This window comes from Enoplosus armatus, chromosome 9 (genome assembly GCF_043641665.1).
Source record: "Enoplosus armatus isolate fEnoArm2 chromosome 9, fEnoArm2.hap1, whole genome shotgun sequence".
Lineage (NCBI taxonomy): Eukaryota > Metazoa > Chordata > Actinopteri > Centrarchiformes > Enoplosidae > Enoplosus > Enoplosus armatus.
The window spans coordinates 11,672,216-11,692,078 of NC_092188.1; the positions used below are offsets into that span (position 1 = coordinate 11,672,216).

At 43.3% G+C, this 19,863-nt stretch overlaps 1 protein-coding gene across 1 annotated transcript; it reads left to right on the top strand.

Annotated features, from left to right (window-relative positions):
* Positions 1 to 270: 270 nt before the first annotated feature.
* atp8b2 (ATPase phospholipid transporting 8B2) lies at positions 271 to 19,085 on the top strand. Its single transcript, XM_070912527.1, has 29 exons — positions 271 to 379; positions 3,654 to 3,712; positions 3,841 to 3,954; positions 4,975 to 5,073; positions 5,250 to 5,311; positions 5,475 to 5,547; positions 5,887 to 5,957; positions 6,057 to 6,136; positions 6,668 to 6,826; positions 6,909 to 6,997; positions 7,196 to 7,392; positions 8,391 to 8,511; positions 9,047 to 9,134; positions 9,355 to 9,389; positions 9,487 to 9,646; positions 9,767 to 9,955; positions 10,659 to 10,774; positions 11,018 to 11,182; positions 11,593 to 11,704; positions 12,301 to 12,406; positions 13,198 to 13,438; positions 13,626 to 13,809; positions 15,303 to 15,526; positions 15,634 to 15,717; positions 15,950 to 16,195; positions 16,324 to 16,462; positions 17,146 to 17,276; positions 18,282 to 18,890; positions 18,996 to 19,085. Exons 1-29 carry the CDS (start codon positions 271 to 273, stop codon positions 19,083 to 19,085), a joined length of 4,152 nt encoding a protein of 1,383 aa, XP_070768628.1.
* Positions 19,086 to 19,863: the final 778 nt, after the last annotated feature.

Sequence of the window (19,863 nt, forward strand, 5' to 3'; positions counted from 1 at the left end):
AGTGTTTCTGCGGCAGGAGGGAGAGAAAATAGAGCAAGGGATGGACACAAGTGTGTGTGGGTGTGGGTGTGTGTGTGTGTGTGTTCGGTGAGGCGAGAGAGGCAGCAACAGAGAGGCAGGGATGGGACGGTGCGCGGTTAAACCAACTTCACTGAAGTTGGGGACCGGAGTTTCAGTCCCGCGTCCTTGCCGAGATGCGGCGGTCATCTGTCATTGAAACAGCGCACACATCTAAAGAGAATTCAGACGGCGACTGTTAGAAACGACAAGATGACAGTGCTGAAAGACATCCCGGAGAAATGGTTTCCAGTCGTCCTCCCCCTGCAAAGAAAGAAACAGAAAGGACTAAATGGAGCCAAATCGAAAAAGAGACGGACAGGTACGAGTGTGTGTGACCATTAAGGCTGCGGTTTCATTTGAGTCTTTGTAGTCATCATCGTCATCATCATCATCATCATCATCAGGAGGTTGTTAGTTGTGCAAACTGCATCTCACTGTTTTTCAAATAAACGTCATTCCTCATCCTCATCCCAACTGAGTCCAAGTTGCTTTTTCATCTCACACCCAATTATACACTTGACTGTGTGTGTGTGTGGGGGGGGGCGGGGGGGGGGGGGGCGTATACACTGTTCACCTCATCATATTACATGTCCACGTAAAATACCTAATTGGCTTTTTTGCACAATACCACGTTGTGTCTGCTGGTCCTGTAATCACTCAACTTTCTCATTCTGTTAATTAGAAATCAGCCTGCGATATCAACTGCCAAACAGCAGATTTAACAACAGGGAAATAACAATAACTGTCATTCTTCATACTTCAGTAGTTACTGTAAAGTCTGCACTTTTTCACTGTCACCCAGTTGTTTTTCAGTCTGTCCTATGTCCCAGTATTGGGAGATAACCTGTCAGAGACCTTGCTCAATTTCAACTGATGTTTGTCCAATCTGTTTTTACACAAGTGGGATGTGCATGTGTAAACAAAACTGAGTTTTCTGAATTTTCTGTAAGTAAGTAGGATGATGTACTTGTCTCTGCTGCCAGAGACACTGATCAATCTTCCCGGCGCCAGCCTCCGCTGTCACTGCACTGCCTCGTCTCTATCCGTATTCTTTAGCTAAACTATCACAAATCACACTGGATGTGCACCTTCATTTGACCTCCAGCTCATCAGTCTGTCACTGTGTCACTCGCATCGTTTTCCAACAAATTAGATCACTCTGTGTGTGTGTGTGTGTGTGTGTGTGTGTGTGTGTGTGTGTGTGCGCACGACTGCAGACGATTCCACTATCCCATTTTCATCTAATTAAATCAGCCGCAGTGAGTGATGATCACTTCTGCACAGAGTCTGATCCTCACTTAGGTTCAGTCATGGCAAGGACAATAGCACTTCCCATAGCTCAGACTGACTGCGCTCTTTGGTCATCATTGATATGACTTCATAAGGGGAGTCTGAGCTGTGGCACATGCCCTCACATGTCCAGCCATGGGGGGGTGGGGGGAGAGTGTTAAAGAGACACGAGGGGTGGATGAAAGAAAATGAGTGCTTTTGGATTAGGCTACAGTTATTCTGTGTAAGATAGTATGATATTAAGTATTTTAGTTTGAATCAATATTTATGTCTCAGTTGTTTATGGAAACCTTATGCTCGCAGCAGAGTGCGCCTGCAACTGAAAGTTTCAGTAATGGAGCTTTATGGATTTATACAGACTTGCTGTGTAGCATCTAGTCTGCGTCAGGGCTTTTAATGCCCTTGAAGCTGTCAGAGACGTTAAACACTTAATGGGCGGTTTGATAAAGATGCTCATGCATTCAGGTTGTGTTGGTCAGCTTGCACAGGACAGACTGGTCCTGACATCAGGCGCTGGGAAGCCTCCGTGCCTCTGTGCTTACGTGGCACAAGCATCTTGCCCTCTTCATGGAGGGTTAATGCAACCTTGGCACTGCCTGTCAGACACATCTCTCCGGTGAACACTTGCCCCAGAAAGCAACGTGACGACCTTCAGGTAGACAGGAGACGTGCCAGAGGGAAAAGGAAAGGGAGGGGGGGGGCAGGATTGGAAGAGTTTCAACAGAATAGATGTTATTGAGGATGTGCACCTACACGATCAGACAAACCTGATATTGTTACTAAACCAGATTTTAGAAGAGAGGACATATCAAATACCATCAGCCCAGAGCTGGATTCTTATATGGTGCAGTTTTATGTATGCTCAGTCTAACAGCTGTAACATGTCCGCACTTAAATTAACTTTACATACACAGTAGATAGGAGTCCAGTGATGTCCTAAGACACTCTTGAATAGGTATATTGAATATATATATATACATATATCAAATACAGTATATATTGATATCGCAATATAAAATAAGAAACACTGTGATGGAGGATATTGTCCACTTATTCAGTCATATTTGTAACTCTCCTTAGGTTTCTGCGAGCAGCTTAAAATAAAACTTAAAAAACAAAAGCAGAGATGGCAAATAATTAGTATTTTCTAACTTGACTAAATCCACTGTGACATCAGCCCAGCTGGTCTGTTTTATAGCCTGATAACCCGACAACAGAAGGGAGCTCTTATGGGATTTCTTTTAAGTGGCCGGTGTTTGTTTGGTGAAGCTGAATACAGCAGAGACAAAGATGTACTGTAAGTTTTGAGCTGTACAGAGTGAGACAGGGCTTCACAGTGCTGCAGAAACACCGGAAACCACAGGTCTTTGTTTATGTGTGTGCATGTGATTATGGGGCAATGGCCTCTGTTGTTTGATGTCCGTTCCTGTGGAGCCTCATTGCCTCTCAGCCATCATTTAGAAGTGTGTTGAGGACTTTGTGGTTTCAGAGCTGCAGTACCTCCGTGCGTATGCTTTTTGCCCTGAATCTTATATTTGTGTTTGTGTGTGTGTGTGTGTGTGTGTGCATGTGTGTACAGCCCTGTGCAAAGCAGGCCTGTCATTTAAAAAGCAGTCTCATCAATATTAGAGGAGACAGGCCCAGTGGAGGAGGAGGGGAACTCCCGAACTACTTTGCATCAGCATAAACAGAAACCTAAAAACAGCAAGAGTATAAAGAGTAGGGTCAGGAGGGGAGGGGCACGAAAGCTTGAGAAGAAGACGTTTCACAGTTTTACTTGTACTCTCCATAGATTTACGTCTCTACATAGTTGTATTTGATATAATGCTTCATCCTGTAATGGCTCCCAGACTCCTGTTGACTCATACAGATGTACACACACTCATCCAATGGTTACGTGTTGCGTATCTGGCCCAGATTGCACATCCGGTCATTAAAAGACAAATGCAGAAGCCAATTAAAGATCTGAGGTAATTAGTCTACTTATTAGTCCCTTTGTGTGTGTGTGTGTGTGTGTGTGTGTGTGTGTGTGTGTGTGTGTGTGTGTGTGTGAGACAGAATGAGTCTATCTGACACTCTGTCTCTGTTGATAATACTCAAACAACCTCCAACAGACACTCTTTAGTAAATAAATGCACAAACATCGTGGACTTCCCCCCTGCTGTCTGTCTCCTTCACTGTAAAGATATTGACATTCTTTAGGGATTACACTTTTATGCACTTTGACACACAGAGATGCAGCGGTTTGGGCGCTTTCTGTATATCTTTGTTGTGACTCATTTTGTGTCTTGTTGTTTCTGCAGAGGAGGAGAGAAGGGTCAGAGCCAATGACAGAGAGTACAACGAAAAGTTTCAGTATGCGGTAAGAGAGTGGTCTCCTGTGCATGTTCCAAAATATGGATAAAGGATGAGAGGACATTTTAAACAATTCAACTGATGTATTGTGAGAGTCCATATGATTTTCTGTTTTTTTCCCTCCTCCTCATCCAGAGTAACTGCATTATGACATCCAAGTACAACATCATCACCTTTCTGCCCGTCAACTTGTTTGAGCAGTTCCAGGAAGTAGCCAACACCTACTTCCTTTTCCTGCTCATACTGCAGGTGAGGAGAGGATGGAAAAGAGGGATGAAAGCATGGCAGGGAGAGAGAGAGAGAGTCTTTGTGTGTGGGTGCAGCTGGAGTGTCAAAGGCTGAAGAGTTACTGGTTTACATCTCTGAAGGACCAAGATGTGTCAGAAAGAGACAGTTAGCTTGAGATATATAAATTAAATGAATTTAATAGGTGATAATAAATCATTATTACAGGGAAGGTAAAACTTTTACATGGCCATAGGAAACACATTCAAAATCCAATTAATTGCTCTAAAATCAGTGTGTGAGAGGTTGTTTATAAAAGACCTAAAAAAATGAGTGAGGATAACTTTACAGCTTGCTGCAGTTGATTGACCTGAGAGGAAATATGGGATAAAACACATTCAACCAAACAATTTCTCATAAACACTGTTCACAGACACAAGTTGCAAAAAGTTGCCAGCAGTATAGGGTTGGCAATGTCGGTCCACCACTTTGGTACAGACTGAAATGTCCCAAAAATGTTGGATGCATTACCATGAAATTGTACAAACTTTGGTGATCCTCTTCCTCTAGCTCCACCAGTAGGTCAAAATGTCTAATTTCCATCAGCCTCAGCTGTACTTCGCTAATAAGCTAAGATGGTAAACATGTAAACATCAGCATGTCAGCGTTGTCATTGTGAGCATGTTACTAGCATGGCTGCTGATTCGAGTCTTGTTATTTTTTACTCTGAAAGTTGTGCAGCCTTTAATATCAAACCCTTTTCAAAGCTTGGTGAAAACATAAAATGACATGGTAGTCAAGAAGTTCATCTATCAGTGAACAAATGCTTAGTTAAAAGAAGCATCCAAACAAATGTGTTTGTGCATTGTAAATTCAGTGCTGTTTACCTGCCCACTTGGAACAGTCTATGACCTGAACACACAGTATGGTGCAGTGAGGTGCACTCTTAAGGAGCTCAGCAGTCTGCTGTGTAGATAAGGTCAGATGTAGCTGTCTTTGATTCAAACTAATGTGCAAATCAACCTTCTCTCTGTCTCTGTGCAGTTAATACCTCAGATCTCCTCCCTCTCCTGGTTCACCACCATCGTGCCTTTAGCTCTGGTGCTGAGCATCACTGCAGTAAAGGATGCCACAGACGACTATGTGAGCAGGTTTTTTCATGCACCACATACTCTTGCAATCTTGCTCGTGGCAGAATAACATTACAGTGATTATTATTGGATTATTTCTAGCTTTGAATGTAGCACGCTAACAAGTGGCCTCGTGAATATGTTGAGCTCGACTCCTGAAATGCTCACAGTGATCTTTGTCTCCTCCAGTTTCGTCACAAGAGTGACAACCAAGTGAACAATCGTCAGTCTCAGGTCCTCATCCGTGGCTCGTGAGTCTCCTGTCTTGTCATTGCAACTGCACTCACCAGGGCTGTTGCTTCCTAAACTAAGTCTGCTAATTATAAAATTCATTATTCAAGTTTTATCAGTCTTGTATATAACAATTTCTTAGCTTCTGTAACTCTTATCTCTCTTTACTTTTTGCTGTTTCAGGCTACAGCATGAAAAGTGGATGAATGTTCGAGTGGGTGATATCATTAAACTGGAAAACAACCAGTTTGTGGCAGTAAGTGTGTGTCCAACACAGTGATGCACATCACCACTCATGCACAAACACACACACACGCACACAGTGATCAGTAGTCTTGCAGGGCTCTTGACTCTCTAGTCATTTTATATGTGCATTTATACTGTTTTGTAGACCAAGTGCTATAATGCTAAATGGATTTCAGTATAGTATGTGTCTTATTAGGGGACGCTAGCTACTGTTGTTAATTACTAACTTGTTTGCAGATGAAAATACTCATTTTTATCATCACTGTGCCATCTGGGCACACAGATTCTGCTTCTGTGCCGTCTGTGCTGTGCACTGGATGCTAACCTCAGCTAATGTATCTATTTTCAGGCTGACTTGCTCTTGCTGTCCAGCAGTGAACCTCATGGGCTCTGTTACATCGAGACAGCCGAGCTGGACGGGTCAGAAAACACACCTTACCATCGACTAACCCTAACCCACAATCTGTAGAAGCAACAGGACACTACATCTAAATTGCTGTGTATTATATTATCTTGCAGAGAGACCAATATGAAGGTGCGTCAGTCTGTCTCGGTGACATCTGAACTTGGAGACCCGAACAACTTGGCTTTGTTCAACGGTGAGATTTGAGAAAACTCATCTTCTTCTCTCGATTCCTGGTTTGGTTCATCTTCCTTTCTTGATAATATAAAGGTCAACAGTCTTCAGTCTGCACTTGACATAACACAAACGTTATCCACTTTCACACCCTTGCACATGAAGAAAGAAAAGACTCACAAAACATGCACACACACACTTTCTCCTCTGCCAGCACTGAATGACAGCCTATCATCACCCGCCCACTAGTACACACAACGAAAGACTTTCGTGTCAGCACAGCGCACCCACACACACACACACACACTCCTCACCTGCTCTGGAAAATACATTAGTGCAGCAAATCAACCCACACTTTGCCTCATATCAACTTACAAAAGGTGTGTGTTTCGGCCTTATGTGAGGGACAACAGCATGATATCATGGGGATGATTAATTCAACACAATGTCATACAGCTAGGGAAAAGAACATAATACTGTAATTGGATTTGGTGGACATCTATGATATAACATCTGATTTAGATTTGTATGTGCTTTGCCCTTGCGTGTGAAGGTGAGGTGGTGTGTGAGCCCCCCAACAACAAGCTGGACCGTTTCTGTGGGACTCTGTACTGGAGAGACAAGAAATACACCCTGACCAACCAGAACATGCTGCTACGAGGATGCGTCCTCCGCAACACGGAGGCCTGCTACGGCCTGGTCATCTTCGCAGGTCTGTGTATACTTGTGTGTGAAGATATATGTATGTGATGTGATGTGTGTAATGGGTCTAATTTTCCCTGTTTTTGTCCCAGGCCCAGACACCAAGCTAATGCAGAACTGCGGTCGCACCAAGTTTAAGCGTACGAGCATCGATCGTCTGATGAACACTCTGGTCCTCTGGGTAGGACACCCAAAACCTCTCACTTTCATGGCTCACACAATAACTATTTCAGGACTTGATCTCAGTGGCTTGAATCTAGTTTCATATATCTCCTCCAATAATGTATTCTATCCCAATTTGGGCTCAACTGACCAGAGATCCAAATGTAAGATATCTGATTGTACATTTACTTTCTCTCCATCTGTGTGTTTGTGTCAGATCTTTGGCTTCCTGGTGTGTATGTGTGTGATCCTGGCTGTGGGTAATGCAGTGTGGGAGAGAGAGGTGGGCTCCCTGTTTCAGAGCTATCTGCCCTGGGACCCTCCTGTAGATAACTTCCTGTTCTCGGCCTTCCTCTCCTTCTGGTCCTACGTCATCATTCTCAACACCGTGGTGCCTATTTCTCTGTATGTCAGGTGAGGACAAGTCCAAGACTAATAGACCTACTGTGCAAAGCAGACAGTTATTTACACCAACTTTGCACCACATTATTGTGACACCATGTACACTTGGCATTAGGTGAGCAGATTGTCCATAATCCATACAATACAGACAATAAATACAAGTTACGCATTTGTCTTTTAAAAAAAAGCATAAGTATATATTGTACAGCCTTATATCTAGATACAACCTGGACACGAAGTGAACGTTACCTTCACTTATAGATATAAAATATAAATGAATGTTACATTTATATCTACTTCTGCTTCTCCCTTATTAAACATATTACTATTCTTAATTTTAAAGTTAAACTGCTGGATGTAAGAGGTCTCATTATCAGTGTTTGTGCACTGGAGGTTTCATGTTTCCACATCTCACTTGCGTTAGTTGCGTATGGGGACTATGATATGCTTCCAGACTGGCGAGGATGTCAAAACATCCTGCTTGTATGTGCACATCTTAAACTGAGATTTTAGGTGAGCACAGAACTTTCTTCTAGTGCGCTTACGTCGCTCTGCACAGTGAAGGTTCCAAGTGAAGAAACAATAAGCACATTTGGGAGTGGAGGGGGACTTAAATGTCAGGTGTGACGGGGGCCTAAAAAGTGTATTAGACTGTTGCCTATATTTCCTAAATGTATTAGACATTAAGCTTTGTTTGGCACAGTTTGTATATGTTCTCTGCAGAGATTCCCTCTCAGGTAAGAGAGCAGCAGATGAAGCCTGCTCCCCCATTTCCAAAACACCACTGTAGTCCCTGCCCCCCTGATCTAGTAGACTTGTAGCTCATGGGTGTGTTACACATGTGCCACTACAGGCTAACCTAAAGACCTGACTGATGAAAATGTTGTTGTCCGCTGTCTCCGTTGTCAAGGTGTTGTGTTAGAGAACCTAAATTGGCACTAGATTAGTTAGATGACTTTTACTCTTCTGTTGTTGTGACCATGTCCCTCTCTCACCTGTCTGTGTATCAGTGTGGAGGTGATCAGGCTGGGTCACAGCTACTTCATTAACTGGGACCAGCAGATGTTCTGCTCACAGTGCAACACAGCAGCTGAGGCCAGGACCACCACTCTGAACGAGGAGCTGGGCCAGGTGGGCATTCACACTTGTTGTGCCCATAAAGCACGTTTATTGATTGTCCATTCTGCCAGTCCATCCATCCTACATCCAGCCTAGTTTCTGTTGCTTTTCTGATGCTCAGTTAATTCATCTTAAATTCTTTTAAAAATGCATTTCCATTCATTTTTCAATACATTCTGCAGTAACTGAATGAAGCCACTTGTGTCTTACTGCACAAATGAAATGCACCTGCAGACTAAAAGGAATCTAAATTCAGGGACGAGGAGGCTTCACAGATTGGTCTGAAGAATACGTCACTCTCTTGGGCTGTAATGTGTTCAGTATATGCAGTCAAAAACTCAGCTTAAGCATATCAGTCAAGCACTTTTTAGTTTTTTTAGTAGAGAACATAGTTTTGGTCCAGTTTAAGTTCTTTATTTTTATTTTCCAAATACAACAATGTCTTTAAAACATAGCTTTAATCTTTCTTTTAGATGCACAATCATTTTACATTAATGACTTTGTGTAATTTTAGATTTAGTGTTACCATTTAAATTGTTTGCTTTAGGTCGAATACATCTTCAGTGACAAGACTGGAACTCTCACTCAGAACATCATGAGCTTCAATAAGTGCTCCATCAATGGACAGACTTACGGTAAGTGCACACACACACACACACACACACACACACACACTGAACATTATACGCACCATAAGAATAGGCTTTACAGCAGAACAGTTGTATCAGGATGCATTACGTTGAACAGCTGTTAAAGAGGGAGAAGTGGCCACTGAGTGTAAACTTGTGCTAAATCACCATGCATACACACACATATACAAAAATACACAACCTCACGCTTCTGTTTGTATTACAGGTGAAGTAACAGACCCATTGGGACCTCAGCCAAAGGTAACTAGCCAATTTTTTTTTTTTTTTTACTGAAATACACATTCACACATATGCACTCCCTAGTTTATGGAGGTCCTGACTCTCCTTTCATCTTCAGAGATTGGACTTCACTCCCTTCAACCCCTTGGCAGACCCGGACTTCTGTTTCTATGACGACACCCTGCTGGAATCAGTGAAAGTGGGAGACTCACACACTCACGAGTTTTTCCGCCTGCTCTCCCTCTGTCACACCGTCATGAGTGAGGAGAAGAGCGAGGGTGAGCGAGGGAAGGGGAATCTGGGAGGTTGAATGTCAGCGAACATTGGCATCAGCACACCATCTCATCTGTCCGTTATATATTGACCATTACTCGTTATCATTTTGTCTGTCTAACCAGGAGAGCTGGTTTATAAGGCTCAGTCTCCAGACGAGGGCGCTCTAGTGACAGCAGCTCGAAACTTCGGCTTTGTGTTTCGCTCCCGAACACCTGGGACGATAACCACCACAGAGATGGGACGACCTGCCACCTACACTCTGCTCGCCATACTGGACTTCAACAACATACGCAAGAGGATGTCTGTTATAGGTGTGCAGGGCTCATCATTTTACAATTTACATCAAAGGAAACAACTCTGGATAATTTTTACTGTATAAGGCAACCTTATTATAGGCTACAGTGATGGGCATCTTGTTGCAGCAGAAAACACAATGTGAGTGTGGGTGTCCAGGGACATCAAATTCAGGTGACAACCAGTTCAAACTGATCTGGGATCTTGGACTATTTACGCTCATCTTTTGTACTTTGGATACCATTAACACAACAAGAACAAGTTTTCTGTGCTTGTAGCAGGCTTCATTGCAGTGGACCCATCTGATAAACTGAGGTTTTTATGTTTAAATCACAAATATGCATTTAAATCATGATCCACGCTCCTGCAAACTGACAGGAGAAAGGCTATTAGTCATGTTTACATTTTATATCATGGTGAGATTTTTCACTGTGTGTTCCTGTGATTGGTCTTCTTGTAAGGTGCTGGGAAACGGCCCAGAAATCACTGGTCATAAATCACTCTCGCCTTGGCAACAGCTTGGATCTAGTAACCGAGCAGCGAGTCCACGAGGCACCGAGCAACACACTGGTACATCAGTGCCAAACGATATTCAGACGGACAGATCCACTGTATGTGGGAATGGAATTTGTTGAAGCTGGGAAAGCGGAGTCTTGTTATTTGAAGGTGATGGAAGAATTGTATAGATTGTCTTCATTACACTCTGTTTTTCATTTTCAGTGCGTAACCCAGAGGGCAGGATTCGTCTGTACTGTAAAGGTGCTGACACTGTGCTGCTGGAGAGGCTCCACCCCTGTAACCAGGAACTGATGAATGTCACCTCAGACCACCTCAATGTGAGTAAACACACACAAGCTCATTAACTCTTAGATGGACGGATGGATGGATGGAAGGATGGATGGAGCAGTGCTGCCATCTAGTGTCTCCAAACTTGAAAACAGCTGTTTACTCAGCATCGACTCTTCCCTGACCAGCTCAGTTTATCACCTTGACATGAGGCCGACACTGACATTTTTTGGGCCTAAATTCAGACCCAGTGATAGATATATATATATATATATATATATATTTGGCTCTAGGAGTATGCAGCAGATGGTTTGCGGACGCTGGCACTGGCCTACAGGGACCTGTCAGAGGACGAGTGGGAGGCGTGGTCAGAGAGCCACCGCTCTGCCGACAAGGCCGCCAACTGCAGAGAGGACCGGCTGGCAGCCGCTTATGAGGAGATAGAGCAAGACATGATGGTTAGTGACTAATGGTCTGAGATGTGTGTGTGTGGTTTGTATGTAACGGTTGTGCTTTCAGTGTCATTTTCTTTGACTGGAACGTTAAACCATTTCTCACACAATTTATGCGGAGTGCCTTCCGCAAATCGAATAAAAATATCTCTATGAAAATGGGAACTTAGGTTTAGTTGGACCTATCGTCCAGACTGCATTTGGTGAGGGGAAATTCCACTCTTTTATTAAACAGCACTGTCGAGCCTCTCAGTGCAGATGTTGTTTAATTGATGGTTGATTTAATGAGTGGAATTGGTGATAAGCCATTTCAAGTCATAACATAGAAATAGCTTTTACATCCTCCTTAAATTTCCTGCAATTATGATGAATTTGAAGTTGTGTGTGTGTTTCTGTCTGTCTGCCTGTGTGTCAAGCTTCTGGGTGCCACAGCTATAGAGGACAAACTGCAGGAGGGCGTCCCAGAGACCATCGCTGTCCTCTCTCTGGCTAACATTAAGATCTGGGTTCTCACCGGAGACAAGCAGGGTGAGATGTTCACACTTTTACACGCACTTTCAGTTTTTCTTGCCGTTGTTTAAAAAAGCATCATCATTTGGAACAAATCAAACAAACAAAGAGATTATTCTCCAACACACACTGGTTTGTACTGTGAACACATTTATCATCAACAAGGCCCACGGGCCAGTCACAATTATGTCGTAGGTTTGTAGTGGTGCATGCGAGAGTGTGTAGACCAGCAAAAAGCATGCAGGCAACCCCACCCCACCCCAGTTTCAATACAACAGTGAAATGAGCTAAAAACACTGTTGTTTGCAACAAATCTACTGCAAACACACCAGAAATCCAGAAGAATTCTGGGAATAACAAAACTCACAAAATGACAGTGACTTTGTATATGTTGCTAGCCTTCATGAGGGTACCTGTAGCTTGGTTCTACCATTGCAGTTTGTTTTAATCTCGTGCTGCCAGTCACTTTGTAAGAGGAGGTATCACTTTTCACCCATATGAATAAAGATATAAAGATCTTCAGCACCAATCTGGCACCTGATCTCTTTATCATGCATCTCCAATGTGTTCAGCTGAACTGCACTCCAGTAACCTTCTCCCTTTCTCTCACATAGAGACGGCTGTCAATATTGGTTACTCCTGCAAGATGCTGACAGACGAAATGACCGAGGTGTTCATCATCAGTGGACACACTGTGCAGAGCGTACGACAGGAGCTCAGGTCAGTCTGTCTGTCTGTCTGTATCTGTATCACGCTTTGATTTAGCCACTATAGTTAAATTAACAAAAACTACTTACGAGTATCGTGCACGTCCCTACAAATGGACTGCCTCCTCCAAAGAGTGTCAGTTTTACAGTCAGTTCATTCATACCATTTGTAGTGTAAAAAAGTGTAAAACCAGCATATGTCAAAGATTTTGTCAAGGATGATGAATAGTATCATTATTGATTCTAGTGCAACAACCTGCACCATCCTGCCTTGTTTTTTGATTCATTGAAACAAGTGAAATTGCACAGGACACTCTTCACAAAAATTTGATTTTATCACTCCATAATGAACTCAGTGACTTATATAAATGGATATTTCTCACAGTGTTGATTGATGCTCTTGTGACTTCTTCTATACTGCATGGTTTATGAGCACACACTGTATTTCCCTTATACACGGCTCTTAAAACTTTGCATGGCCTGAAGATTGCATACTAAAGTTCCCGTAACTTGTGTGAATTGCAAAAAAGTGTTGAGTTGAGTTGTTGGAACCTTACCTTGGTGAGCTTATAGTGCTCTTTCCTCCCTGATACACCTGCTCTTTTTCAATTTTGCTCCCCTCCTATTTCTATCTCTTCTTTGATTTCTTGTCTCAGCCGTGTCTGTTTTCCTTCTCTGCGATTCCTCTTTCATCTCTCCTATTTTATTTTTTCCTCTACATGGTCATGTTGTCTTTTGCTTCTATCTTTATGGCGTACATCAACGAGCCATTTTGATGTCAAGTTTGTTTGTCTTCCTCACCAGGAAGGCGAGGGAGAGGATGATCGAGCTGTCACGAACCAGAGATGGAGGGAAGGAGGAGGGGATGGAGGGATGGGGAGAGGCATGTTTCATGGGTAACGGGTTCAGAGAAGGACAAGATGGAGATGGTATGGCAGGAGGAGGGAAACAGCTGCAGTGCCCTCTTCCTCCTCCTCCTCCTCCCTCCAACCTCATGGAGAACATCTCTGGAGAGTTTGCCCTCGTAATCAACGGTCACAGTCTGGTATGAATAACATGCCTGCACGCTCACATACTGTACACATTCACATATACAAAACTGTCTGTCAACTGTCAGGAAATAGTGAGTTGCCAGAAATGTGTTCTTCTTAATGTATGTTTATTCCACAGCTGCAACTCTGACCCCTTTTAGACAAACATTAAGACGACTCTCTGTTCCTGTTCTTTGCTAGGCCCATGCACTAGAAGCCGACATGGAGACGGAGTTTGTGTCGACGGCATGTGCGTGCAAAGCAGTGATCTGCTGCAGAGTCACCCCGCTGCAAAAAGCCCAGGTGGTGGAGCTCATCAAGAAACACAAGAAGGCCGTCACTCTGGCTATAGGAGACGGAGCTAATGACGTTAGCATGATCAAAAGTGAGTTGTGCAGGCAGGATCATTATGTGGAGGATGGAGGAGAGGAGGAAGTGTAACTGGATTATTGTTGAGATGGAGAGGAAAGACAAAAAGAGAAGTAGAGTTATAGGCACATGGGTGCCAGTGTCAACCTTTAGGCAATGGAAATTGTGTAGTTGTAGAAGTTGTTTATCTACATTGTGTTACTCGTAGTGACGAAGGCTGTGTGGAAATGTGTGTTGCAGTAGGTGTGATGTCCTCATCAAGTTAGGAAGTGGCTTCTTAGTGTCCACTCAGTGTAGTGAGTGTCCTCTTAAACCCTGCTGACCCCCAGGTTGGCCATTCATTACGCTGTGCAGACAAACATTGTTCAAACCCACAGAACCTTCTTTTAAATTCTAGTGGAAATCCCAAAGTTTCCAAATATGCTGACCATGTCAGGCTGATCTCTGTGTGTAACACGGCATAAACAAGACATCCAGAATATTTCTATTTGATGAAATGGTGCATCCATTGTGTAATATTCTGTGTTTTGCAAGTGTTGCATCACCTTGCGTGTTTGTCTGTGTATGTACGTCATGTGAACATGATGTCTTCAAATGAATTTATGCAAGTACAAAGCAGAAATGCAGCTGGTTCACATCCTGTGATTTATGCTCTTCAAATCTCATCAACATTAGCAGTTGTTTTTTTTTCTGAGGCATTTGTTTTATCTGTACCTCTCTTTGATAAGGCATAATAATAGATCATTTACTACTGTTTTATTGACTTTTGGCAATGGCAATTAATAGGAATGCATTTTAGGTTTCTAGCTTGTTAAAAAATTATCTGGCTGGTATTTATCCTGCTGTTTAGTTCTTCAGGAAGTTCCAATTGACTGTTTTACAGCTTATCTTCTGAAAACGGGTTGCAGTGCATCCGGTCCAAAATTCATGTATTAAACACGTATTAACATTTACAGCTCTAGACTTGACGGACAGTTGTCAAAAGCCTGACTTATAACTCATGATTGCAAACAACTGATTTTTGCTGTTAGCTTATTGGGATGTCAGAAACCCTTACCCTTTGAGAAATTTAATTTGTAACCGCAGCATTGACTGCTTATTAGAAAGGTAGATCCATCACCCTTTATTAATAACTTACTAACATTTATAACGGCAGACATGATGGCTAGCTATAAACCCATGAGTGTTTAGTCCGAGCTAAAAAGAGCAAGGCAAGTGTCGGGCCGGAGGCGGAAATCCCAGTAAGTTGTTCTTATTAAAGGAAAAGTTTATATGCTTATTCGCTTTCTTACCGAGAGTTAGATAAGAGGATTGATACCTCTCTCATTTCTGTACAGTAAATATGAAACTACTGTCAGCAGCCAGTTAGCTTAGCTTAGCATAAAGACTGGAAACAGGGGGAAACTGGATTGTGTAATAAATAAATTACAGCTTATAAACACTAAAGGCAGTTTTCCAACTATAGCCAGCATTATTTGACTTACTTTTCTCTCCCCTCCACTCCTCCAGGTGCTCATATCGGAGTTGGTATCTCAGGTCAGGAGGGGATCCAGGCCGTGCTGGCCAGTGACTACTCCTTCTCCCAGTTCCGCTTCCTGCAGCGCCTCCTGCTGGTGCACGGCCGATGGTCCTACCTGCGCATGTGCCGCTTCCTCTGCTACTTCTTCTACAAGAACTTTGCCTTCACCATGGTGCACTTCTGGTTCGGTTTCTTCTGTGGCTTCTCTGCACAGGTCAGAGAGTAGAGGTCATGAAGACATCATTACAACAGGGCTCAGGAAATTGTAGTCATGATTTTCACTTTGTCTGTGTTTGTGTGTCCGTCTCCTCTCTCTTGTAGACGGTGTATGATCAGTACTTCATCACTCTCTACAACATTGTCTACACCTCCCTCCCTGTGCTGGCCATGGGGATATTTGACCAGGTCTGTTATAGCTAGTTAGCTATCTGCTAAACATCAGCATATTAGCATTGTCATTGAGTATATTAGCATGCTGAAGTAAGCAAGTACAGCCTCACACAGCAGCTAGCATTTTCTGGGTAAACCATAAGTAATTATTTTATGAAAAATAACAATTCCAGATCATTTCTGTCGTACATAGCTGATTGTCTTATTTTAGTAATATTATTTAGCCTCACTTCCTCTCTTATTGTAGGATGTTCCTGACCAGAGGAGTCTGGAGTATCCTAAACTGTATGAGCCTGGACAGCTTAACCTCCTCTTCAACAAGAGAGAGTTCTTCATCTGCATCGCCCAGGGCATCTACACATCAGTGGTGCTGTTTTTTGTCCCCTGCGCCATCCTGTCCGACGCCACTCAGAGCACCGGAGTGCCCCTCGCTGACTACCAGACCTTCGCGGTCACCACGGCAACAGCCCTGGTCATTGTGGTCAGCGTACAGGTGAGTGGGGCCAGAGTGGTGTCAGCTTTCCTCACGGCTGGCAACCTCTATATTTACCCGCTGTTTTTTCCATCATTGTGTGTTAACTGTCCACTTCTGCTGTTTTCTGCGTGTGTGTGATTATGTAGATCGCTCTTGACACAGGCTTCTGGACAGTTATCAACCATGTGTTTGTGTGGGGCTCTCTGGGCTCCTACTTCACCATCATGTTTGCTCTGCACAGTCAGACCCTCTTCAGGATCTTTCCCAATCAGTTCCACTTTGTAGGTCGGTCCCCTGTTGTCTTTATTTGTCTGTCAAACACACACACACACACACACACACACACACACACACTCTATAGCCTGACCAATACTGAATTATTGTAGCCGATATAAGAAAATTTATTTTCTTAATTTGAGGATGCCTCAAATTTGTCAAAAGAATTGTGATAGATTGCACTGAGGGAGGATATTTAAATTTAATTTTGTCAATAAACCTGTATTATCAAATATGACAGAAACAGAAAATATGGTCATTTTGAACAGTAAGGTTGAATCAAAATTAGATTACTTTAAATAGCTAGTATACAAAGCAAACATAACAAAAGTATATTAAGATTGAATCAGGAAAAATAAGGTTAGATAAATGCAGCCAATAAAACATTAATGCACTACTACCTGTTGTCATATATGTGATAAGCCAAAATCTGACAATAATATTGGCTGATACATTGGTTGGGCTCTATGATCTGCCCACTCACAATTTTGTAAACACATAGCCTAAGTCAGTAATTGGTTAACCCAAATAATCATCATCATTTTTACTGATGAATCATTTCACACCATCAGTATGAACATTATGCAAAGATGTCTAACATCCGTGTTTTCACAGTGTTTGTGAAATGCCATAAATTCCTAAAATATATTTGCTCATGTTTGTGTATGTGTAATGTGTGTTTGTGAGTACAGGTAGTGCCCAGAGCACGCTAATGCAACCAGTCGTGTGGTTAACTATTGCACTGGCAACAGCAATATGCATAGTTCCAGTTTTGGCATTCCGCTTCCTCAAGGTGGACCTCAAACCTCAGCTCTCAGACACGGTGAGTAAACACGCACAAACACAAAGTTTCTAACGCTGATGTGTCCATCTTCTTCATTGCAACATGCGTCAGTGTCACGTCTTCCCGACAGGTCAGTCTGGAACTGGTCTCAGCCAATGATTAACTGCAAGCGTACAAACGATGATTTGCTTCCCGTCACTGGCCTCATGCACCGCAAATACTCTGCAAATATTGACTTAATCAGTGTACCCCAATGACACAAGTTGCTTTTAGTACATGAATATAAGCTTGGTGTTTGGCCTTGTCTGTCAGTGTGTCTCAAGCTAGCTGGGCATCCAACCGAAGCCACTGTCAGGGTGGTGTGAAGAACTTCCTTTTTTGATTTGTTTATAGTTTCTCTACTGTCAAACCTACTGTCTATTACTGGTTTCTATGCTGGGGATAAGTTTGAGTTGTAAAGTATGTTTTGAAAAACGTTTTGCAAAACACCTCAGCCTGACAGCCTGATCAGCACCTCTAAAGCTCACTACTTAACATGTTGTATCATGTTGGTTTAACCTGTGCAAAAACGACAAGTTGTGTGTTTACGGAGGGCTATGTGCCGGGCTATTTCTTGGCCAGTCGCAGTCCTTCTGGAGCTAGTCCACCTGGCCTACGAAAAGTTACCCAGATAACCCCCAGTAAAACTACAACTTGTCACTTTTACATTTATGTAATAGCCTCATATTTGTGCTGTTATGAAATACTTCTGGTGTGTAAAGCACCCAAATAAACCAGCCGCCATTGGTGTGTGAGTATGTGTTTGAATGGGTGAATGAGAGGCAAATTGTAAAGCACTTTTTCTGTTAAGGTTAAAAAGTGAATGCATTTTACCATGAATGTATTTCTGCATCATCAGCTTTTCATTTTTTGGTCACAGTCTAGTATATCAATCTGTCAAGTTCAGAAGCTCTCTTTCATACAGACTGTGATGAACTAACAACACCGACATGTCACTGAATCAAGTCATAATCTCCCTCTTCCTCTCCTCTGTTCCTTCTCCAGGTGCGCTACACTCAGCTGATGCGGCAGAAGAAGCGAAAGCCGGTTGGTCGTAGCGTGGGAGGTGTCTGGCATGGGGTGGGCAGCGTGTCAGAGGGTCGTCTGGGCGCCCGTGGCAGTTCTAGGAGGTCAGGCTACGCCTTTGCCCACCAGGAGGGATTTGGAGAGCTGATCACCTCAGGGAAGAACATGAGGCTCTCGTCTCTGGCCCTGGCCAACTTTGCCTCCAGACACAGCTCCAGCTGGATCGACACGCTCCGCAGGAAGAAACATACTCACACTCACACTCCCCCCAGTGCCTCTGGGGAGTGCAGCCCGGCGCCCAGTTGTGTCTCTGGGTCCGTTCCACCGCTCTCAAACTCCTCCTCTGTTCTGGGCGGCTCACAAGATACGCCCATCGAAGAGGAAGCAGCCACAGCACCAGCCCAAAATACACAGACTGCTCTCCCTTCATCCACACAAAACCCGCCAGCTTTAGCACCAGCTCCAGAAGCAGCTGCACCTCAGGGTCCAGCCCAGGCCCTCAATGCTGGCGTCCACACCCCCACAGCAGTGAGGTCGCAGGGGGGAGACTCACCTGGAGGCTGGACGATCACTCTGGGGACTGTGCAGGTAAGCTTTCCCGTACTTGTTATAACACATCTAAAATCAAACACGCTGACATGAATTAACTCCTTTCAAATTGCACTAACAGTGAACTCTTCCTCTCTCCAATAGGAAGCTCTGTTTGGTTGGAAGGCTCGTGCCACTGCATCCAGCAGCCCAGGCCCACCCTCTGTTGCCAAGGAAACCAGCCAGATTGAGTGAAACATTCAGAATAAATGGAGGAATAACTTGTTCACTACTGTCCATCACATGTTTGCACACACATACAGGATGTGTGGTATGCTTTACTGGAGAGACACTGAGTGACTCATCCTAATGACACGGACCTTGCCAACTATGAATTGGGATTTAATAGCGATATACATGTTCCCACGGCATATGATAACTGTGTTCATGAATGACTGATATAGAACAGTATATAACTGAAGGAAAGCAGCAGGTGCAGAAACAAATGTCAAGATAACTTACTATTAATTATCTAAAAGATTGATTCCACTTGCTTAGCCTCACTCACAGCCAAGTCACACAGCATCTTGAGTGAATGAGCAGAATAACACAACTTTCAATCAGTTAAGTGCAGGCAGTATTATGTGTAGAAGTGTTTTTTTTATCCTCAAGCCTCTGTGTTCTCTATAGTTCTCAGTGAGAACGGTATTTTAAGTTACAGAACACCGCAAGACTGTTGCAAGACTTGTGTCCCTTTTCTCTCCTTGATCCGTTTCCCTACTTGTTACTCTTCTACTTTACATGTTTTCCTTTCTGTTTTTTGCATCATATTGATGTGTTTTATAATGGCCTAGTTGAGTTGCACCTTAAAGCAAGTTCTCAGTGCCGTTTTTTCCTTTTTGCAAGTGTTTTTTTGGGTCTTACAAAAGGCCAGATCATGTTAATGCACCTCTGATGTAATGTCTCGTACCACCACGGTCTGAAAAACAGACAAACTGCCGCTGGCTTACTTTAGGTTAGACCTTTAGGGCAA

Coding starts and splice junctions, on each gene's coding strand:
- atp8b2 (XM_070912527.1), top strand. CDS start 271: ATGACAGTGCTGAAAGACATCCCGGAGAAATGGTTTCCAGTCGTCCTC. Junction 6,137..6,667: donor CAACTTGGCTTTGTTCAACG/GTGAGATTTGAG, acceptor TTGCGTGTGAAG/GTGAGGTGGTGTGTGAGCCC. Junction 12,407..13,197: donor AGCGTACGACAGGAGCTCAG/GTCAGTCTGTCT, acceptor CTTCCTCACCAG/GAAGGCGAGGGAGAGGATGA.